At 39.3% G+C, this 23,375-nt stretch overlaps 3 protein-coding genes and 1 long non-coding RNA gene across 5 annotated transcripts; 3 read left to right on the top strand and 1 right to left on the bottom strand.

Moving 5' to 3' along the window:
* The first annotated feature begins 71 nt into the window (after positions 1 to 71).
* On the top strand, positions 72 to 6,943 carry fbxo32 (F-box protein 32). The gene is made up of 9 exons (XM_008323666.3): positions 72 to 329; positions 1,010 to 1,131; positions 1,313 to 1,362; positions 1,484 to 1,576; positions 4,035 to 4,128; positions 4,700 to 4,884; positions 4,988 to 5,170; positions 5,703 to 5,846; positions 5,958 to 6,943. The coding sequence occupies exons 1-9, from the start codon at positions 217 to 219 to the stop codon at positions 6,045 to 6,047; spliced, it is 1,074 nt and encodes a 357-aa protein (XP_008321888.1). The 5' UTR covers positions 72 to 216; the 3' UTR covers positions 6,048 to 6,943.
* On the bottom strand, positions 6,499 to 10,275 carry prelid3a (PRELI domain containing 3A). Of its 2 annotated transcripts, XM_008323664.3 has the most exons (7): positions 9,734 to 10,272; positions 9,311 to 9,479; positions 8,965 to 9,054; positions 8,802 to 8,872; positions 8,611 to 8,713; positions 8,365 to 8,441; positions 8,117 to 8,255 (listed from the first exon to the last, which is right to left on the bottom strand). In XM_008323664.3, the coding sequence occupies exons 1-6, from the start codon at positions 9,763 to 9,765 to the stop codon at positions 8,370 to 8,372; spliced, it is 537 nt and encodes a 178-aa protein (XP_008321886.1). In that variant the 5' UTR covers positions 9,766 to 10,272; the 3' UTR covers positions 8,117 to 8,255; positions 8,365 to 8,369. The 2 variants fall into 2 exon arrangements, with proteins under 2 accessions (XP_008321885.1, XP_008321886.1); XM_008323663.3 differs by lacking the exon at positions 8,365 to 8,441 and having other exon boundaries at positions 6,499 to 8,255; positions 9,734 to 10,275.
* A 1,048-nt stretch (positions 10,276 to 11,323) lies between these two features.
* elovl4a (ELOVL fatty acid elongase 4a) lies at positions 11,324 to 16,446 on the top strand. The gene is made up of 7 exons (XM_008323662.3): positions 11,324 to 11,439; positions 12,511 to 12,596; positions 13,025 to 13,212; positions 13,477 to 13,557; positions 13,994 to 14,165; positions 14,334 to 14,461; positions 14,552 to 16,446. The coding sequence occupies exons 2-7, from the start codon at positions 12,530 to 12,532 to the stop codon at positions 14,870 to 14,872; spliced, it is 957 nt and encodes a 318-aa protein (XP_008321884.1). The 5' UTR covers positions 11,324 to 11,439; positions 12,511 to 12,529; the 3' UTR covers positions 14,873 to 16,446.
* A 1,959-nt stretch (positions 16,447 to 18,405) lies between these two features.
* Positions 18,406 to 23,325, top strand: LOC112487969 (uncharacterized). Its single transcript, XR_003051588.1, has 4 exons — positions 18,406 to 18,567; positions 21,368 to 21,430; positions 21,832 to 22,019; positions 23,057 to 23,325. It is a non-coding gene; the product is annotated as an uncharacterized LOC112487969 (long non-coding RNA).
* Positions 23,326 to 23,375: the final 50 nt, after the last annotated feature.

Raw genomic sequence — 23,375 nt, 5'->3', positions numbered from 1 at the left:
GTGCTGCAGGGAAGTTTCCGAGGTGGGCGGAGCTTCTGTACTTCCGGGTTCTAGTCTAGAACATATATAAAGGAGCTGCGCAGTGACAACAACAGAAGACACACTGACAAGACAAAGGGTACCGAGGACAGAAGACACTTCTAACAACACCACAGACACTTTCCGGCTATTTTTCTCGGAACTTAGGTCCTTTTAACTCAAAGACATCGAGAGAAGATGCCGTTTCTTGGTCAGGACTGGAGGTCACCTGGTCAGAGTTGGGTAAAAACCGAGGAGGGATGGAAGAAGACAACAGAAGAGGACACAAACAACAACGTCTCCGTGGAGAGGTCGGTCGTTAAAACATGTCCTGTTGACTGAAATAAGGCCTGACAGTCGTTTACCAAATAATGTGTCCGTGCATCGAGGTAGATGCAACACAAAAAGATACGATTACAGAGCGTAACATTTTCTTAAAACTCAAAACAAGTACAGTAATAGCTCAAATAAACTCTTAATGTTCTGGATGTGTCAAGAGAAACCCTTTAAAATGGTGTAGGGTATTAAAAATATGTTTGAGAAAGTAGCGAACGAACGTAACTAAGAATTATTAAACATAAAATAAGATAAACATCATCCTGGTACTGTGACTCTGGTACTTAATTTGAAAGCATCGTATCCTTGGTCACAATTTGAATTTGTAAATCAGTTGACTCGACTTTGTTTTCAGGAAAAGAAAGGAAAGTCAAGACAAACATTTAGCTTCTTTCCATCCCACTAACCTCAATGTTTTTCTGAGGCCGTGTTCCTTCTATCGGTTAATCACTGAGCTAATAATAACCCCAAGACAAGTGAGTGGATTAACTAACATCTGTGCGGCCTTTCCACCGTGACTACACGCAACACGTCTACATTTGACCTGGCCTAAGAATACACTTTAGACACTTTTTATCCATCAGAAGTGGTAAAGTCCTGCTTTATAATGATGATATTTATATTTATAATAATGGGTTGTTTTTGTTGGTTCCAGCTTCTGTAAAGTCAAAGAGGAGGATTGTATCAATAGAGAGAACCTTCTGTTTTCTCTCAACTATGACATGGCTGCCAAGAAGAGGAAAAAGGACCTGATGAATAACAACAGCAAGCTCCCCTGTGAGTTACCTTTTAGATATTAATTATTTTCTTATGATTTCTAATTAAATATGAACTTGTACAAATGTGTACACCCTTGGTCACATGGCTTGGATGTTAACAGGTTGGACATTAACAACCTGTTTTGTTAATTATGTTCCAATAACTATTATCATAATGTAGGTATTCTGCTTTCTTACAGATTTCTACAGAGAAAAGTGGATTTACGTTCATAAAGGAAGCACCAAGGAGGTAACAAACAATCTCACTTTCATGTGATCTTTTTGTGTTATCAGTGCTAATGTAAACACTCTGAACTCTATACTCCGGCGGAGGATCGCAATCTAATACCCTTATAATTAATTTCTCCCAGCGCCACGGATATTGCACACTGGGAGAGGCCTTTAACCGCTTAGATTTCTGCAGCGCCATCAAGGACACCAGGAGATTTAATTACATTGTCAGGGTGAGTCCACGTGTCTTTGTTTGTTTCCACTTTCTTATGTCTCTCTCTCTTTGTTTCTGCATGCTTACTTATGTATATTTTTGCGTGTAACATAGACACTGTAGGCCTTTAAGTTCAGAGGGTGTGTTGGTTTCTGCCAGGCTCTTATCACTGCTCTACAGACAAGAGTCTAAAAGTGGTGATGACACTGGGATGGTTCTCGTAAAACAGAACTGTGTTAAAATATGTTACTGTTTCAAAGCCATTTGCTGTGTATTTACTACACAAAAATGAAAGTATGTCTCCACTAAGCCAAGAAATTAATGTAACAAACTGTAATCCTCTATAAAAATGTCTTGTTTAATGGAATGCATTATAATATTATTATTATTATCCTAACTAAGATATCATTATTCCAGTGGTGTAATTGGGATTATTTGGATAATCATTGAGGCAATTTGAGTCTTTTATTTGTTGTTGCATTTTTTTTTTTCAATACTCTAAACTGAGCTGAAGCACTTCCACATGTGCTCCCATGTGAGTCAGTCAACTGTTGGGGGGGGGGTTATTATTATTATTATCCTAACTAAGATATCATTATTCCAGTGGTGTAATTGGGATTATTTGGATAATCATTGAGGCAATTTGAGTCTTTTATTTGTTGTTGCATTTTTTTTTTTTCAATACTCTAAACTGAGCTGAAGCACTTCCACATGTGCTCCCATGTGAGTCAGTCAACTGTTGGGGGGGGTGGGGGGGGTGCACAGAGCGGGTTGACAGCTGTTTAGTTAACAGAGTTAGAAACTGTGGTTATTATTATGTGTGTCAGACAACAAACGACTCATTTCCACATGTGTTGTCTTAATGAAATATGTTACATAGTCCATGTCAGCCTTAGTTAAAAAAGAGATAAAGTCACCTTCTATTTTTTGGGCAGAACAGTTGTTCTGTGGGCGGGTTGTGTTTTGGTGGTTTATTTGTCACAAAACCAACATTTAAACAAGTCAACTTTGACTCTCTTCCCAAAATTATTAGACATTTCTTTTTTTTTTCTTTTTTTTATTGAACTTTTGCATTGACCTCTTGGGTGCTAGTTGAGCCCGTAGAATAATAGGACTCTGTAACACAAGTGTGTAGTCTGGACATTACATCCCAGGTCACTGCATCTCACTGGCTGTCTGAGAGCATTTGGAGGTACAATAAACCTGGTCTCAATTACAAGGATCAGGTTCTATAAATAAAAGACAACCAATAGTGCTCTCTCTTTTTATCTCCCTCACTCCCCTTTTCTCTCTCTCTCTCTCTCTCTCTCTCTCTCTTTCTTTGCATTTCTATAAAGCAATTGAATGGAGGTTATTTCAAGGTGCCCAAAATATTTATAAATATATATATAAAATATTATACTTTTTCATGTGAACACAATCATTATCATTTCTGTTGCTGTTTTTTTTTTTTGTTTTCTTTTGTCCCTTAAGAATCACATAAGAGTAGAGGATGCAAGTAGAAATGTACAATGCTCAGTGCAACTGCTCAACAAAGACAGCAACCTGATTAGGAGCTCAAAGAACACTTTAGGATTTGTTTTCTAAATAGAACAGGAAAAAGGAAGATGCAGAGACGGGGTCTGGTCAGAGCTCTGTGTTTGCACACATGGGGATGTGGAGGGGAATCAAAAGCAATCACATGCTAATGTTTAGCCTGGAGCTCTGTAAATAAGAATCTCCTAAAGTTTTAATGAACCACTTTTGTGATCATAAAAGTATGAACTCAGCACAACTTACAGTCTGGGACATCACTCTGAGTTTACCACAAAGCCCCTCAGATGCTGTTGATGTTGATCCAATGACAAAGATCACATGCTTGGGTCAGAATTGGGCAATGGTCAACTACAGTTTCTCCATGATGTCACAGCATCTGTTACATGCCTTTCATGCCACCCCAGAACCCACTATTCATCCTTTAGCCAATGGCAACAACCGACCAGACATACAAGAACACAGACAGGCATTCTCCCAGGGACACACAAGGCCAAACACGCGCGCGCACACACACACACACACACACACACACATTTGTGTGTGAATGATTCAGCTAATTCACATGATGATGAGTATCAGAAGTCAAATGATTAAAGGCTTGTTTGTGGAGACTGATGGAGTTGACAGATCAGGCTTTGGTCCAGCACCGTTCCAGTATCTCCTTCCCCCAAAGAGGCTCAAGAAAGATCAGAGCCAAGAATGCTGTTTAATGCTCACTGGATCCAGCTTCACTTTAGAGTAATGATCAGGTGGAGCAGTTCCAGATTTGTTCCAGCATTTTTCCTCAGGACCACGAGTGTTCTTTTTAAAGAATGCGGCATAGCAATCATTAAGTAAAGAGGCAACAGAACAGAGAGTCTCTACACGTGACAGTACGAAATTAATGCTGTTTGTTTCTCACTAGCTCTTTTTTCTTTCTTTTTTTTTGCTTTCTTCTTCAGCTTCTGGAGCTTATCGCCAAGTCCCAGCTCCCCTCGCTCAGCGGTGTGGCACAGAAGAATTACATGAACATCCTGGAGAGAGTGGTACAGAAAGGTGAGCTGAGCTGTCACTCTATCATAAGTTCTCATTATGTCTTTTTTTGGTCTTTTGGTTGATTTTTCTACTCAACCATTCTCTTGCATTAGATGAACTATAAAACTATAACTTCTGAATGTGTCCTGATGTATTCGTATATTAATTTGTATTGTTTTCATATGAACCATTAATTATTAAAGCAGAAATAAAGCCTTCCTGCTTTGTTGTTTGCAACATTAGGTGAGGAAATGGCCTCTGACAACATCTAGAGAAGGAGAAGTGAATTTAAGGCTTTAATAGCTCAGTGAAAAACCCCAGATCCCTCTACTACAGTGTAAACTAAATGTTCCCTCTATTAGTATCAAATTGTTTAGGTCCTGCTATGAAAACCAGTCTGCCAAATATTATGTGTCACAGCCGCAGGGCCACGCCAAAACTTTAGTTTTGTTGATTCTCAGTAAATGTTTTTGTTGTTTGGCTGCTGTTTTTGTTGCTGTTGATCTCTAACAAACCAAACTGAACTATGTTTGAAACCTCCCATTTATGTACTTCAAACAACTCAACAACAGTTTATGTTTTGCTGCTGCAGTGCTCGATGACCAGCAGAACGTCCGTCCGATTAAAGAGCTGCTGCAGACCCTCTACGTCTCACTGTGCACTCTGGTTCAGGACATGGGCAAGTCGGTTCTGGTGGGCAACATTAATACCTGGGTGCACCGCATGGAAAACATTCTGCAGTGGCAGCAGCAGCTGGATAACATCCAGATTAACAGAGTAAGGCCAGACGCTGCTCACAAGAGCATATAAAAGTGCTTTAAAAGTTTCTGTCTTTTTTTTGTAAATTAAAAACGTTTTTTTCCTCTTTTCTTCCCTGCAGCCTGCATCTACAGGTATTGATCTGACTGACCTGCCTCCAAGTCTGCAACTCAACATTATGCAACGACTTTCAGACGGCAGAGACCTGGTGAGCCTGGGCCAAGTGTGTCCTGAACTGGGGTACCTGACTGAGGACAGGCTGCTGTGGAAAAATTTGTGCCAGTATCACTTCACAGATAGACAGGTATGTTGACTTTAACAGAGTAAATCCCATAGGTGTCACTGCTGTGCTCACTGATGCTCCACAATGTAATTTCTGCAACAAGGTCAAGTATCTGTGATAAGTATGACCTGCTGCTGGTCATTGGCAGGTCTCAACCTGTCACTGTGGTAACTTTGCAACATGGACAGAAGCAGGCACTTGACAAGTGAGAGGATACGGTCTCTATGTAGGTTACATACATAAGTTTCCTGCTACACAACTAAGTAACATTAAAATATTTGCAGGTTTCAACACAGCATTTTAAAGTCACTCAGCAATCAGGAGCTTGAAGTTTTTAGACATTGTTTTCCATCACTTTTAACAGCTCTTGGCATATTATTTTGAGAATATTTGAGAATTTAAAATGGTAGTCCACTGTATTTGTAATGTCAAACAAGGTGAATATAACACTTGTTTTCTTTCTTTACACACTTTGCACATTGATGAGGTGTGTAAGAGTGAAGTTTTTTTTTCTTTATCTCAAAATCTCACGTCTGTTTTTCCTTTTCTATAGATCAGAAAGCGTCTCATGTTGTCAGACAAGGGTCACCTGGAGTGGAAAAAGATGTACTTCAAGCTGAGCCGCTGCTACCCACAGAGAGAGCAATACAGCGACACCCTGCACTTTTGCACACACTGTCACATCCTCTTCTGGAAGGTAGGCAGTGCACTTGACACCAGTGTACGCTGAACTAACAGGTTGCAGTTAGTGAAGTGGAAAATGAAAAGGCAAGTGTTGATATTGAAAGTTCTTCTTCTCTCTGTTCAGGACACAAACCATCCCTGCACAGCCAACAACCCAGACACTTGCACCTCATCCCTCTCCCCCCAGGACTTTATCAACCTTTTCAACTTCTGATTTCACCCCAAATCATCATGAACAGTCTGTAGATAATGTACATAAAAATATGTTCCATAATGTGTTTATTTCACAGCACCGTCATTTTCTTGATCTCAGCTGAGGTGGAGGTCTTGTTATGTTTATATATATATTTTAATGGAGAAAGGTTTGTGGTGAGGTGCACTGTTGTGAGTGAATGTGACTCAAAGGGAAAATGTAGGTCGAGCACTTTGCTGGTGAGGAAAGCAGATGAAAAAGGGAAAGTGTTTTGTCTTTATTCTAGATTAGGAATGTTAGATTAAAGTTAGGTTGTTTTTTTTTATGGGATGACAAAGATATTTGGCTGTGTGAGATGTGGAAGTAGAATAAGGGGGATGAACTATATCTTGAAAGACATCATGGGTTGACAGGTTGGTGGATATTTATTAGTATTAGTGATGTGATGTCTAGACATGCGTCATCTTTTATATTTTTTGTTCTTTTTCACTTTTATAAGATTTTTTTATAGTGTTATTCTCAAACATGGGTGCAGTATTACCAAAGATTGTTACCAATGACGTCAATATTAGTGTTGTGTGCCTTATTGTGAAACTTGAAAACTGGTACGGCTTAATCCACACTTACAATCCTGATGCTATTAGAATTTCACACTTTATTTTTTAAATCTAAAACGCTGATACCAAAGTTTTTCTTCTGAGTCCTTGTTTTTCTGTGGCGTTATGCATGAGTTTTAAAATCACTTGGCTCATCTTGTTTACATTTTTTATAACTTATTGAGACTCTGGCAAGTGTTTAACTCGCTCCACTGGGCTTGAAGGATGACACTTTGCTTTTCACTGCTCACAGTGAGGAACTATTTACATGCTGTGCAATGCAATGTGATTCTGTTCTGTTGAATAAATGAAATATTTTAAGTCTGTGTGTCTATTATTGTCTCCAAAGCTTTGCTGTGGTTTTTCTGTTCTTGACAGGAGACACATTCCCTCTGCTGGATGGACGTTGAACTGCAAGTTATTATTAGGAAAAAAATCCCCTCGTGTGTAAATGACATTTTAGAACTTCAGGTTAGATGGATGACGTAATACTGGTGGTGAAATCATATGCAACACTAGAACACAGGAAATCATCAACATCTTATCTCTTTTATAGAACAGAGTGTAGTCGTCTTAGTGTCTGACTTTGAAAAACAACCATGGTGACATCAAAATTTCCTCCAGTTTTATTGTTACAGCAGAACAAAGGCTGAAATAAACCTTTCAAGCAAATTAAACTTTTTTTTTTACAAACAAATGTCATAATTCATGATAAAAATGTGGGTTTACAGAACTTCCCTGATTTAGGAATTGGGTGACATTTGGAAGTGTGTCACAGGAGAAAAACAACAATTTGTTTTTACTGCAAAAATATACAGGCATTGATGTGGAGGCTTAGAAAAAGGTAGTTCTGACCATTCCCCTCACCTTCATCAGCAGGCAAGTTACAGATATGCTGGTTTTAATGGCACACTCTCCATCAACTTCAAGTCAACACGGAGGAGGTGAATCAGTTTTCTACCACGGACAATGATAAACAACACCATTGAGAGCAAAATAAGCCACTAATGCAACTACTGCTTGGTTCTGCAATCAAGTTCCTTCTTTGTATTTGTGTCATGCAAACATTTCCCCTAAACTTTATGCCTCTTAAAACACAGTAAGCACCTGCAGCTGTTTTTAATTGCACTCATTAATGCAGAAATCTGTTTGACAGGACATAAAAAATAATTTGTAAAAATAAACTTGTGAATTTAATTGCATATTATGTTATAGTGGATAAAGGCTCAAAGTAAACTTTGGGTGTTAATAAATAGTCTAAGCAGAGAAATTGCTACCTAAAGTCCATATCCTGCTGACTGGAAGATAAAATTTGAGATTAGAATCACCGGGTGGAGCAGATGACATTTAATGTGATTATTGAAAAGAACCAATCTCGGCCTCTCCACTTTATAACAGTTATCTTGAAAACAGCCATTAAAACTCACTCTGAACATGTCCATGCTCATTCATTTTGGCAGAGTTCCTTTCTGCGTGGACTTCCAGTGTTTGTGTTACTGTAGGGGGGTGGTGTGTGGCTCCAGACAGTTTTGGGTTTTCGATTGACTTTCTGCATGGTAACTGAAGTACTTGAAGATCCTCTGTGGTTGGTAAGGATCATCCGGAGAGAGCTGTTGTCGCTGTAGCTGTGCACCTGTCGATGAAAACAATCACAAAGCATCAGAGGATGGATACAGTTACACAACCATTTTCGTCCGAAAACCGCCAGGATAAAGAAACGAAGGTGACATGCAAAGAGTTACCAGAGTTAGTAAACATCACAGAGAGGTACGTTCTCTCGTTCAGAGTTCTGAATAATCCACTCAATGGCATCCCAACCCTACAGATTTACACAGAGAGACAGGGCATTTAAACAGACAGTGAAATGAGCCAAGAGATAGTTCACAGATAGATCAGACATGCAAAGAGACCGTCAGTGATATCTGTGTTGCTTTTATGACATGCAAATAAAACATGAGTGTGTAAGTAGAAATGTGACATCACGCTACCTTCCTGGCATTGGCTGACATTCTCCTGGCCATCATCCCCTCCAGGTAACTGCTCAGACTGACTCCTTTAACTCTGATGATGGCCTCCTGTGTCAGGACGGTGCTGAGACACCAGTGAGCAGGAGAGGAAATGTGAATCTGTGTAATACTGTGGTTACCTTCACTGTAAGCCTAGAAATCGAAGTACTTACACATCAGGGTTGTCTGGGTGTGGGCTATACACAAGCCTCTCGTCCACTGATATGAGGTTGGTGAGAGTGATCTAGAAGACAAATAACATATGCAAAATATTTAGTTTTAATAAGACAATGTTTATTCACATCTGAGTCAAAGAGAGAAACAACGATAACATACATTCGTGGAGCACAACTCCATCTTCTTCTCCTCCGGGTCCACTATAGAGTGTTCCTTCACGTAGGTTTGTGTATGACTGGTACCCAGTATCTGCAAACAGGTCATGCAAAACCATCAATGTCATTGATGTCATCACTTGTGCAGGTAGCACGTACAAATTGCCGAAACTCTTCCAACCTCACAGGCATAATAGGTCAAATACGAACATTTTTATTATTGTTTATCTCTGTGCGTACAAGTATCATATCGACTGATACCAACAACTCTTCAAGAAATTCCGTGCACACCTTAGGGGTTGTGGACCACATGTTGAAATACTATTAGTGTATGTGTGTTTATTACTGACCGCTCGTACGATGCTTGGTAGACCCCACTCTGTGCTGAGCAGTCTGTGACTGTGCAGACGTCCTTGAGCGTCTAGGTTGCGGTCTAGCACATCCACTCCGACAACATTAGTGTTCATGGGGTTGGGGTACTTTCTCATCGCAGCCTTTATCACTGTCTCCCATGGGTAACTACAAACAGAAGAAAAAACGTTCCACAGTCTGCAACAAAACTATGGACAAACATTATTTGTCTCTCCACCAATCAGATCATTTACAAGGGTTATGATATATTTACCACTGAGAATAAATGAACATTATTGTAACACCTAAAACCATTGTTTAACTTTATAATCAGGCTGAGGTTCTCAGTGACCTTGTCAATATTTACAAATATTGATTACATTTATGACTATTATATTTATAAGAGATGTATCATGACTGACCTGAAAGCATGCTCCGTGCTCCAAATCCTCATTTTATTTATCCAAAATAATCCAACACACTCCTATGTCTCATCGAACCATCTTGGCGTGAGACTGCGGCTGCAGTGATGTCAGGATGAGGCCTGTGAGGATGGTAGACCACCACCATCAGTGGAGTCAGTCCACTGCACGCATCTCTGATCTTCTCCACATTTCAACCTCAACTGTACAAAAACGCTCTGGTCCGGCCGTAAAAGTCGTACAACTGATCCCGGCATAAGAAACGATGAACGTAGATTTACTAAATGCACCAAACAAATCGGTGCCTTCAAATAGAGAAATGGCCAGAGGAAAGCCGGTGCAGTGACGGGGACAGAGGCGTCGAGTTGCAGTGAGTGCGACAATGAGATACAGGATCGCGGTAAAAAATTTCAAAATAAGAGACTTTGTTCATCCTTTCAAATCGTTGATTGATTCTTAAGATAACATTTGGTGACCAGTGTTGATCGGTGTTAATATAACGTTTTATCAAGTGCAGTAAATCAAAAGAAAATTCCTCAATCACATTACTCTAGATCACATGTGTCAAACTCAAGGCCCGGGGGCCAAATGCGGCCCGCCAAGCCGTTTTGTGTGGCCTGCGGGAGCTTAAAAAGCATTTAGTAAAGTCCATGCAGCAGAGTTTCTTAACCTGAGAAATTAAACTTTTTCTTTTTATTACACAGAAATGAACAATATTTGTAGTTTTTCACTGTGTCCCACCAAATTACCTATGGACTGGTACTGGTCCACGGACCGGGGGTTGGGAACCCTTCAAGGGGAACTGTATTGCTGATTTGGCCCCCGGTGAAAATGAGTTTTGACACCCCTGCTCTAGATTATCATGCTGCATTTCACGTTGTTTTTGATGCTAGTTATTTTGTTTTATTTTGAAGTCGGCGTCTTCATCTCTTTACGTATTGTCTTTTTGTGAATCTCTAACTTTACCTAACCGAAGTCTCTGCAGCTGCATCCGCCTCCATTTGCACGCATGCGCAAAGCATATTTTCATCATTTGTGTCAGCGGTAGAGGAGGATCTGTATCAAGTACCATGAAGGAGGCAGAACCAAACCGGATGTAAAATCATACTCTTATCATAATTCTCTTAATAGCAGACAAACCCATAGTCAAGGAAATTAATATTCTGTAAACAAAATGATGCACATTTAAAGTAATACACAAGGGAAAGAAGAAGACACTGTTTCCGTCTAAAAATACTAACTGAAGTTTTGAATGTAGAATTATTAAGTTTAAATATTAAATTTTTTAGAGTTATTCAACAACCTCTAGCCAAACTGTTTGATCACAGAGTGAAAAAGGTGAATATTTTAGGACAAACTACTATTATCAGATACAAACTATATTATAATTAAATAATGGGTTTGTACTAAATGATTGAAAATATTATAGAGTTTATAGATTAATTATTTGGAATCCCCCAAAAAATGTGAGTTTCCCTTTGGAATAAAATACTAAATCCTACCGATCGTATTTTAAATTTACTTAAATTTAGGTTTTATTGACCTTCCTTTATTGTGAAAGTGTTACAGGAAATCTATATTTTATTTCTGCCACCTTGACGGTGATGCTGTCGCGATTAGGGGAGAAATTCATTGAAGCAGACGCGCAGTGGAGGATTGTGTTGTCGCTCACCGGCCTTTTACACTGGAATCTAATAATTCAATCGGTCAGTATATATCCGTTTTTATTCGATAACCGAGTGAAACGATGCACATATTGTTATTTTGCACCAAAAACAATAAAATGGAGGATTGTTTTATCAAGCATCGACAGGGTAAGGTAACGAGCATCTTTAGGCGCACGGTGCAGAAGGCGAGTCTATGTAGATGATAATGAAGACCTGCGTCGTGCTTGATTTAATCGAAAGTTTAACATCGAATAAGAACGTTGTTACGGACAAGAATAGATTGAGATGTTTAAAAAAATACAACACATTATTATTAGAACTGCATTTGGAGTCCATCTGAAGGCCGGGGTGTATGCGGCAGGACGCACATTTATATGATTAAAAATAAGAATAAATGAGCTTGGCCTCATTGAAACTGTGGAATATTAAGGTAAAATTCAATTTTATAGAGCGATATATGGCTTATTCTCAGAGCATTAAATAAACAGGACGATGACAGATGCTGCAGCAGCTTCAGGCCGGGGGAGGGGAGCAGGAGGAGCAGGAAGAGGAGGAGGTGGAGAAAGAGGGGCTCCATCTTTTTAGGCTCATTAAATCACTCTGTGTCTCTTCACTATACTCACCAGTGCAAGTCTCAGTCAGGCGGCGAGTACACAACGACGCATTCCCTTGTAAAAGTAGGGCACGTAGGAAATATCTTCCCTAATTTAAGTGCCACCAAGTTGGCTGGTGGTCGTGCTGAAGCTCCAAAAATCTGCTGACACATGCGCTCTGCCGTCTGCTCCTCTGCCTTTGTGCGTGTAATGATACTGTATAGTCAATCTCAAGTGGGAACCGTCCTGAAAGATGGCTCCTCGGAGCTCAGTTTGGAGATTCACACAGATACACTGATTTCACAATATTCTAGTACAAAACAACTTGAGGTGACAATATGAGTTAGACTGTCCTTAAGTGTCTTGAGGAGGAAAACGACATAAAAAAAACCCTAGCAATATCCAGTTCATTAATGAGCAAAGTAATTATACGTTTTTTTTTTTTTTTTTTTTTGCACTATATGTGATTTTTAAGTCCTTATATCTTCACAACTTTTTCCCCTGTCTCTAAAACCAGGTACTTCACAGACACAACCATGGAGATAGTTACACATTTAATAAATGACACAGTGGAATTCTACAAATGGACTCTCACTATTGCAGGTAATCAATGAGACTTTTATAATGCCAATTCAGTTTAAATGTGTTGTGGATGTATGTGTGTAGGTATCTCATATTGCACAGAACAAATTTTCACCTTTATACAGTTGTTTTTGTGGCTATTTGTAGCTAAAAAGGATACCCAGGTTCAACGACCGTTTTTCCCTAGGAATAGAGCAAATATTTCATGTTTGTATATGTCCATGTATTTACAATGACAATACATTGACTAACTGTACTCATTGTACTACTCTAAACTAAACTATGATAAACTTTATGTATTATTATGACCTTTTGACTGATCACCTGGGAACAATAATAATCCATCATCTCCACTCGCTCAACACACATTAAGACTGTAATGCATTACAGAAAGATTATATAACATTGATGCCTGTGATGATTATATGATGAGAACTTCTGTTACACAGACAAGCGAGTGGAGAAATGGCCTCTGATGGACAACCCCCTGCCCACGCTGGCCATCAGTACCTCCTACCTGCTCTTTCTCTGGCTGGGGCCCAAATACATGAAGAACAGGGAGCCCTTCCAGCTGCGCAAAACCCTCATTGTCTACAACTTCAGCATGGTCTTCCTCAACTTCTTCATCTTTAAAGAGGTTAGTTATTTTATAATAATAAGATGATTTTTCCAGTCATGATAACGTCAACAGTTATTATCTATTTGTATCCTATTCACTTACATGTGAAGTCACTGAGGTAAGTCACTGAGGTAACTACTTGCAGTAGCAGCTTTGAACCACTGGGATCAGCGTAACCTCATTAAACTGTACACAGCCTTCAGTCTGCGCTCTCTTCCTCTCTCCTGTCAGTGTATGATTATTTATTGTGTACTAAATATTCAATGGAGATTTTTTTTATAGCTTTTCATGGCAGCACGGTCGGCGAACTACAGTTACATTTGTCAACCAGTGGATTATTCTGATGACCCCAATGAAGTCAGGGTGAGTGTTTCCAGCTTACCTCTTATAATTATTATAGCATGATTTCTGTGTTATTGAATAAAAAAGGTTCTAAAAGAAAATTATAATTGAGATCAGCTGCCACTTTTTGGACCTTTAACTGTGAAAAAGTCCGAGCTGAGTGAGCGATTGTGGCAAGTGTTCGGTTTCACCTTCCTGTTTCTCCATGACGTATATTATACACCTGACTTAGGGAACAGTCTCAGGTGACAGTTGCATTGAGGTGTTGTCCAAATGATCAGATAAGGAGAGGGAACAGTTCCCAATTCAAAGCATTTAAGCAGTTTCCCTTCCTTTGAATTTTAAGTATGACTTTTCCTTTTTTTGATCCTCTATTCCATGGCTTTGACACATCTGTCCTCACGTTTTGTATTTGTCTTTCTCATGTCTTTCTCATGTCATGTAATGTTTAACACAGGTGGCCGGAGCTCTGTGGTGGTATTTCATCTCCAAAGGTATTGAGTACCTGGACACAGTGTTCTTTATCCTGAGAAAAAAATTCAACCAGGTTACTTTCTTGCACGTTTACCACCACTGCACCATGTTCACGCTCTGGTGGATCGGCATCAAATGGGTGGCAGGAGGACAGTGTAAGTAGATTGCAGCAGCAAATTCCACTTCCACATTTTTCCAGGTTCTTAATTGCTATAGTACAAAGTGGTCCTAACATGCTTGATTTTACTTTTCTGGTCCGCAACCCACCTCTGGGTGGTGATCCAACAGTTGAGAATCACTGATTTAAGGTTTTGTGTTTGCAGCTTTCTTTGGTGCACACATGAACGCACTGATTCACGTCTTGATGTACCTGTACTATGGCCTGGCCTCCTGTGGCCCCAAGATCCAAAAGTACCTGTGGTGGAAGAAGTATTTGACCATAATCCAGATGGTAGGACATAAGTTACTCTCTAAAAACCTCCTGGTGACAGCGGAGAGGTTTATTGATTAAACAAGCCTTTGTTCTTACCTTTTGTCTCAGATTCAGTTCCATGTGACCATTGGCCACACTGCACTGTCCCTCTATGTCAACTGTGACTTCCCCCACTGGATGCACTACTCCCTTATCTGCTATGCCATCACCTTCATCGTCCTCTTCGGCAACTTCTACTACCAGACCTACCGCCGCCAGCAGCCCAAACGTGATGCGTCCTCTTCCAAAGCCGGCAAGGCCCTTTCCAACGGACCCCTGAATGGACTCAGCAAGGCCGCCAATGGAGCTGTGGTGATGGGAAGCAAAGAGGACAAGCCCCAGGAGAGCTCTGGGAGGAGAAAGAGGAAAGGAAGAGCTAAAAGAGATTAGAGGAAGATAAGTCAGACGGGTCAAGGTGAGGTAGGGCTTCGCTTTGGGTTCTTGGTTTTTAGTGATAAAAGACTTAGTTTGAGAGAAAAATTGGAAGAGTGGGTGAGCTTAAGTGTGATTTGCTTAATTTGATGTGAGGGTTTTAGATTTCTCGTGACAGACCTGTATTAAGAGAGGATCATTATGTTAGTATAAGGTGTCAAAGGTCATGCTGACGATGGCCACTTTCACAAATAACCCAAAAACGCAAAAGTGTCTGGTTACGATATATAGAGATTAGTGTTTCTTGTCTTTATTGTGGTGCCAAGTTCTGTTGGTCTGGCTTAAAAAAAAAACAGTGACATCAGCTTTGAACTGAGCGTGACACAGAAATATCAACCACAGATCTTTACCAGGCCCTGAAGACAAACTGGGAAAACTATATGAGCTGCTCGACAACAGAAAACAAACTACTGGCAAATCATTGCAGTACTGAGACAGGATACACAACATGACATACAAAAAACCCTAGTCTGCTTATATTTGAGCCTGTCATTTTTGCTCCTCTCCTGCCCTGATGTAAAACTGTTGATAATGTATCTGTTCTCCCCTGATTTCTGCTGTTGTTGATGTTACATGGTGAAGACTTCTGTTAACACACACACACACACGCGTGCACACACACTTGCAGTTTTAAACATATAGATATGTGAGAGATATGTGAGAAAGGAGTTCTTATTTATTTCATGTCATGAGAGCAGTGTGCAGATTTTCTTTTTAAAAGAAAAATAATTTAATATCAAGAAGCAAGATATTTAAACACAGAGAAATACACTTATTTCTTTCAGAGACTGGGGAAAACCAATTCTTTGCTGTTGTGAGATGAAATAATCCTAAACTGAAGCTGATGTTAGGTTAAAAATAAGTTTTAGTTTTATTCTATTTCCAACCATTATTCATTTTTTTATTCTGTATCTCTACTTGTATGTAATGTAATGATATGTAATGAATATTATTCAGAGAAATATGATGAATCTGATGATGATTTCAGTGTTTCTCACTTTGAGACAGAAGCTGGTGGAATCCTCTTTTTATATCCCTTGTTTGTCTAACATTCTGTTATAAATGTTGTTGTGCTGAACAAAGATCTGAATTTGCTGTGTGTTTGCTTACAATCATTTGCATTATTCTGGCCTGTTCCACTTAAATATAGTCTACAACTCAAATAACAATCAAGTTTTAGGCTTAATCCACATCCTGCCAGGCTTGAATGTAAAACTGACAGGGGATATTCAAAAAATAAGTTTATTGTTTCTTTACAAAAAAGCTAAAACAAAACAAAAAATAAAAAACCCCTCTGTAACTGAGTTTAAAATGTTCCTCTGCTTATGTGTGAATCATATGTCTGATCATTCATCTGTTACTGCAAACTCAGCTTTTTGTCATTTATTACAATGCTTTTTATTGTTCAATTTTATTTTGTTCTATTTATTTTCTGTAAATATCTTTTTTATTTAAAAAAAAATCTTGCACAGAGCGATTGTCTGCGTATTTGTGTAATTTTGTGTTGTACATATTCAATAGTGATTTTTTTTGTATACTGTGCATTTTGGACCTTCATAGCTGATTAGCTTGTACATTTATATGCCCACATTGCTTCTCTGTTTTTTTAAGTATCACAACATTGGACTTTCTTTGAATTAAATTAAACTGAATGCCTGTTCAAATGTTGTCTTTTTGTTGTTCAAAGTGTTTGTTAATGTAAATCTAACAGATAATACCTTTAGTATCATAAACTGCAGTACGGAGCCCGAGGTTCTGTATTGTAAAATAAAATCACAAGACTCCTCGAGACTGAGCAAAGGAATTAGCATCTAAGTTAGCCTCAATGCTAAACTACGAAAATATGTAAAGACAGTATACATTTTACAAACTACTATTGATGTAGTATTTTTTTCTTTATTGCTATACTATTGAATTAGAACAATAAAAGTATTTTGTGTAACTTTCATGTGCTCGACCGAAACTAATACATTGGAACTAGAACTATTTTTTTTCTTTCCCATTTCTCTTTAGGGGCTCCGTAACTTTTTAGCAACGAGTGTGGCATTTTATTTCTATTCTATATAATATGAATATTTTTGTTACAAGTATGTGAATACGATAACAGAAGACTGTTTCTGGCATGATAAATAATGTTAAGACTGCAGTATTAATAACATAACCCAACGTAGTGTTACTGCTCACGCCTGGTCGGTATCAGACACTAGAGGGCGGTGGAGTCCCATTTGAGCGAATAAACTTATTTTTAACATGGCAGTGATATAGTTATTATGCAACACCGTAATTTTGTTGCGTTCCAAACCTCATGTTATCAAATTCAGAACATGTGGAAAATATTTGGACATCAGTGATACAAATCTCACACACACAGATGCTGCAGCGCCTGGAGATACGAAGGTTTACTGTAGTAACGGTATTTAAAAGTTAAACAGAACTCACGCTGTTGTTGCAATTTACTGTTATTAAGGTGAAACAGTTATGTTTTCATTCTCTGTAGAGTTTTTTTTTTGGCTCTCGTATTGCTCAACATTGACACAAATAAAAGGTCAATACACATGTGAGAAAATGAATAAATGGTGATTAAATAACTAATAATAATTATGAAAAACCCAGACACTGTTCAAAAATTAAAAAACCATTTGCAGAAGCGTTCACCCTAATTATTCTGACTGACAAGGTCAGACAAAGGTTTCCATGGTGACTCCACACCAGCTGTCTGACCCCTTTCCCCATCTCTTACCCTAACTCCTCCCCCACCAGCCCCCACCTCCCTCCTTCTTCCCCCTCTGTTTCAATCAGCTGAGGTCCATGTGGGAAGCAGCAGAACCTTTATAAACTATTAAACAGGTCATTTGTGTGTATGTGTGTGTGTTTCATTTTTATGTGTAGGTTCTCTTGTGTAATAGCTGAAAGACTGGAAAAAAATGTGAATGTGTGTGTGTGTACACACGCGCACGTGTAAGTGTGTGTCTGCAATACTTCAACAGAGTTGATGAGTGGGAGGCCTCCACCAGCTCAGGGGTAATATATGAATAATGTTTGTGTTATTCCTCCACAAGGGGTAACTATTTCATAACTCTGTCTAAAAAATGTTTATCTGAACTGCCAAAACTGCGAGTCTCCGAGTTTGAGGGGATGTCATCACACTCATAACAACATTTTCAAGAAGAGTCAAATTTGTAAATTTTAAAACTTTATAGAAGCCTCCCTCCCCCCGTTTATTTTAACACCAAGGGGGCAACCTGGGTGACAGACACAGACACCTCCAGATAATTAATCATAAAACTTAATAATGAAAGATTTCTTAAAAATCAACAGCAAACAGCAGCACAGATGTGTTTCACACAAAACTGGTGAAAGAACAGGGATCTCCAATCACTTCACCAGCGTTACCTGAAGCCGCACACACCTGACCAATCAGGGAGTCACAGCTGCAGCACATGAAGTAATCACACAGCATCAGAAGAAGACATAAAGAGCAGAAGGAAGTCAGCTCTGAGGTCACTTAAAATGTGTATGACGTTGAAAGTCAAATCGAGTATTTTTTTTTCTTTTATAACTGTTAACAAAATATGTCTGTCCACGTCTTAAAATAACCATGCATTTCAAAATACCTGAAGACCGACGTTTCCACATCCAAGCCGATAATTGAGGTGCGTGCAAATGTTTTGAATTCTAACAATAGTTGTATTTTAAAATCCTATTTGTTCAAATACCAAAGTAATTATACGCAACCCAACCAGCCTTAAACACTTGAACATTTTAAGGCCAATAAACACAGCAGTACCACCCAAATTCCATGGCACTGAATATTTGGCCAAAGCGTAACCAAAGTATAAGGTTTATTACAATAAATTAAGTTTATTATAAAAAAAAAAAAACCTGGACAGAGGCAAAGCCTGCAGCAGACCCTGAGAGAGAAGTAAAACACTCCCTGCCTAAAACTCCTGAATGGTTGATTTCTACAAGGTTAATTATTGACATCTGCCAATGACTTGAATAATAAAATATCATGAAAGGATAATCAGGTACACCCATTTTCAACAACATAACAGATGTACCATAATTTGTTTTGTTATAATCCATAAGAATACCTGTCCATGTGCTTTGTGTTAGTTTTCCCACCAATTAGTTTAATCTCATTAGTGTGTAATCGTTCCAGATTCTAGACACTCTTTATTCCCTCATTCAGAACAGAAAGATGTGAATCACAACGCAAAACAGGGAAAAGGATAAATACAAGTCTATATTCAACTCTGTCTATGTTTCTTTACACCTAAGCTTATATATATATATAAATATATAAATAGAAAAATGACATATTTATGACATGGCAGATAATCCCTGATAATTGTCATCAGTGTCAAATCCACAGCATGGAATCCCTGTCCTCGCATTATGTGAATGTGGTAATGATGACTTGGAGTGAAATAGAGAACGTGAGAATGAGAGAGAGAGAGAGACTGGTGTAAAATGTATGAGGGCGTTATTCATAGACACATTTCCATTGGAGCCCCTGTCTCTGTCTCCTCCTCTTTTTCTCTCTCCACACGACTCACCCACTCACAAACAAAACACAGGAAAAACCACAGGAGAAATTGTTTTTGAAAAATATTCTACTCCAACAATTTTTAGCAGTGTTTTTGGATTTTATGATACTGAGCAGGTGAAAACAGACAAGTCAAAAAACGTGAATCTTTCAAATTAAATCCGAGGAATGGGAATGAGAGACAGTGAGTCGTCCAATTTCAAGGTTACAGCCATCAAAGATCTTTGGCAAACAGTCAAGGTGCAGTGATTTGGTACAGTGAGAATGATTTTCTGTTTCTCATACAGTTAAATTTAAAGAATAAAAAAAATTGTCATCCTTTACGGCTACATACTCTGCAATGGAGACATCTGTCACTTAAATGGACGCAAATGATCAAATGGTTCTGGGGCAAAACATAGTGTGTGTGTGTGTTTGTGTGTGTGTGTGTGTGTGTGTCAGTCAGTGAAAAGAAAGGCAAGACCCCAAACATCTGTTATCCTGTTCAGAGAGAATAGACTGCCAATCCTGGCCAAGAGGAGCTGATTGGTCCAGCAACATCCTGTCTGGTGATTAAACAGTGATCAGAACAGAGAACAGTCTTATTTCAGAACTGACATGTTCTGATAGAAGTGAATGATTACCCAGAGGTAAGAAGCCAATGGTTGTTGTTTCTGGAGCCTTGACTGCGGTTGTAACCCCTGCCATCAAAATCTCAGTGTAGAACAGAGTGAATCCTGGCTTTAGCTCCAGGTTTATGGAATTTGTCTGTGACCTGTAATACAGGATTATTTCTTTATTAAGTGTGTGCTCGTGTTAGAGCTACTGGAAAATACAGATTTAAAATCTCCAAATGACTGTGCTGACCCTGTGCGGTGTAAATAATTCAGTTAAAAATGAGAGTGTCTAGACTTCATGGACACACACACACACACACAAATTTTCATTAGTTGTGAGGACTAAACATAGACATAAAGTCTTCCTTAAATGTTTTCCACTAAATTTAACTTATTATTATGAATGTAACCCTAATCTTGGTCCTTATTCTGACCCTAATCTAAGGCCTCATTTTAATCCTCACTTTAAATCTGATGTTATACCTCACAATGGGGACCTGAAAACAATATGTCCACTCAAGGACAAAGGGTCCCCACATCACAGCATTTTATTGTTAATGTCCTCATAAGTATACCTAGACCACACACACGTACAACATTCACACATAATAATTGCAAAGTTTCAGTTTGCTGTTCAGGGCCCCTTGTACAGTGAACAGCACTTATCCCTTCACAGTTCATCTTTTGTCTCCTGGTTTGTTGTTTTTGTTCTCGGAGAAAAATCCGTGATGAGGAAATGAAGAGGCCAAAAAACACTCACTGTGGAAGTACAAATGATTTCAAGGCTCTGAACCACAACCCTGCAGCTTAAAAAACGACTGAGTGAGCTTCGTATTTTTTAACTAGAATCCAAACCACGAAGGAATGAGTCATTTCTGATCAGTGAGTCAAAGTCAAGGAATTGTCCAAGAATGAGAAAGCTGCAGGATATGTTTGACTTTTTTAGTGAAAAACTAATTCCAGTCACACAGTGGCAGGATGTTATACCGTAACAGAGAAGAGTGAAAAGACAGAGGGCAGTGAAGACGCTGCAGTAACGTCATGTTATTATGAGAAAACCATTTTATTGACTCATTAGACTGACATGGCTGGGACCACACAGTCAGAGATGTGTACGTGTCTGAGTATAAAAGAAAGGAAAACAAATGTTTGTTTTCAGGTTCCACATTAAGCAGTATGTATTTGGGTTTCTCCAGGTGCTCCTCCTCCTACTACTATATTTTTTACTCTAAAATGTGATACCAAATGTATTAATGTGTGTGTGAATTGTTGAATTTATCTGTTCTTTGTCCCGATGCTGTACACCAGCTGCACACTGGGGGCTGCTGGGATTGACTTCAGCTCCCTTTGAGACCCTGAATACTTAAGAAGGTGAATAAATGTATAAATTGATTTTTTTTTTTTAAATAGCAGAATCAAACTGATTCAGTAAAACTGGATTAAATGCCTGGTTACAATTATTAGCCCTTACAATAACTGACCTTTTTAGACAGAAAAGCACATTAAACATTGAATGTGAGGCTTCAACATTTTTGTTTATTTAAAACAAAGAAAGTTATACTAGAATTAAAGGAAACGAGGCATTAAGAATGGTGGTTTAAAAAAAAAAAGATCGGTCACTGACATATAAACAATCCAAAGCTTACCTGGGAAGAGGTGTAGAGCATCATGAGAAATAATTTCTTTGTACCCAGTTACATTTTGTTTGCTTTTAAATGCAGAGAGTATGATGAAGAAAGGAGGAGCTAATAGTTTTGTCTTCATCTGTACAGGAAGAGGAAGAAACAGAGAGGAGAGGGGAATGGTAGCAGCTCACTGCTCCCTCCCTGTCGATGATGTAATGTCATGAATATTGAAACAGGTTCCTCGGTGCTCGGGAGGCGCTGGAGTCAGCATCCCTTCTGCCTCCTGCTCATCATCACCACTGCCCTTCAGCATCCGACAAATCAACAAGAAAAAGGTAGGTCATCTTTTTGTTGCTTTTTTCCATGTGGTCCAAAAACCTCATCTTGTCTCAGATGAGTCTTTCTGTTCATCCTGTGTGAAGGACGGAAGAGTGACTGTGCTCCACATTATGCTCTTGGTTTTTCCTGTCAGGCCTCCGAGCTGATTTACTGTTGCTGCTCTTGGTTGTTTGCACATAGAAAAGTATCTGGAGCTGCACTCATTCTTGTTGAGTCCAATTTAAAACCCTGTTTTTCTTTTTTTTTTTCTTTTTCTGTCCAGCACTGAGTGGGTGTCTGTGTGGGAGAGAGCTTCTGTGAATCCCAGTCGATGTTTTGCTTTAAAATGACAGATAGACAAAGACAATGATGCCTCAGTTGTGCGACCTGATGGTTTAGTTGGAAAAGCACGGTTTTGTTAAGGGTTGGAGCTTGTCTTCCGTCCATGAGCAATGAGTCATTGAGCTGGATGGGAGTTAAATGATGGCTGACAGGAAGTAGCTCAGTCTGGATGAAGCGCGTCCTGAAAATTATCAAGAGTCTGGATCAACCTTTTGTCTATATACGTTGAGAAGGTGGAGGATCAGATTAGAAGCCACTCAGCCGTTTGCCCTTTGTCAACAAAAACACCAGCTAGGTTAGATTGGGTGTAGCAACCAATGACCTTACCCCCATTCTTTGCTCCCCCTTTCTCTCCCCACAATAAGTGTTGGTTGTCTAATTGCTTGAGCTGCAGCTGATGTCCCAAATATCTCATCAAAGTGGGGCTTTGGTGGCCAACTGACTGACTAATCACTGGTTATTACCTGTCTCTGAGTCCTTTCCAACGACAGAAGCCCAATTATTTCCTGGCAGGTTGCAGGGGAAAAAAAACTCCATAAAAGCATGCCTTGTGTTTTTGGTTATTCATTGCCGAGCAACAAAGTTAAACCGCTTTTTTTGTACGAATCATTTTGAGTTATTTGCAAGACCACAGAGTCGGATTTTGTGTTTTAAACTGTGTTTAGATTTTACGTCGTTAGATGTGACTGGTAGCTGTTTGTTTTCTTCTCAGCGGAGCAGATATTGATGAAGGGAATGGACGATGCTGAGGATGAGCTGAGTCTCTGACACCATGATGAACCCATCCTCCGCCGACTCGGCGCGGCAGTCAGACAATAGCAGCCGCAAACAGCCGCGCTCCTCATCGCCGGCAGGACTCAAAGACGGTGGCTCGAAGGCTGCTGCACAGAAGGGCAGCAACTCCTCCAAGCTGCTCACATCAAAGCAGGGAGGAGTAGGTGGTGCAGGAGGCAGTGGAGGTGGTGGTGGTGGTGGTGGAGGAGGTGGAGGAGGAGGAGGAGGAGGCGGGAGCACCCGCCGAGGCCATCCCA

The sequence above is a fragment of the Cynoglossus semilaevis genome, chromosome 13, assembly GCF_000523025.1.
Source record: "Cynoglossus semilaevis isolate Cse_v1.0 chromosome 13, Cse_v1.0, whole genome shotgun sequence".
Classification (NCBI taxonomy): Eukaryota; Metazoa; Chordata; class Actinopteri; order Pleuronectiformes; family Cynoglossidae; genus Cynoglossus; species Cynoglossus semilaevis.
Note: the sequence above shows the minus strand (reverse complement) of the source record. Positions and strands in the feature narration are given on the sequence as shown.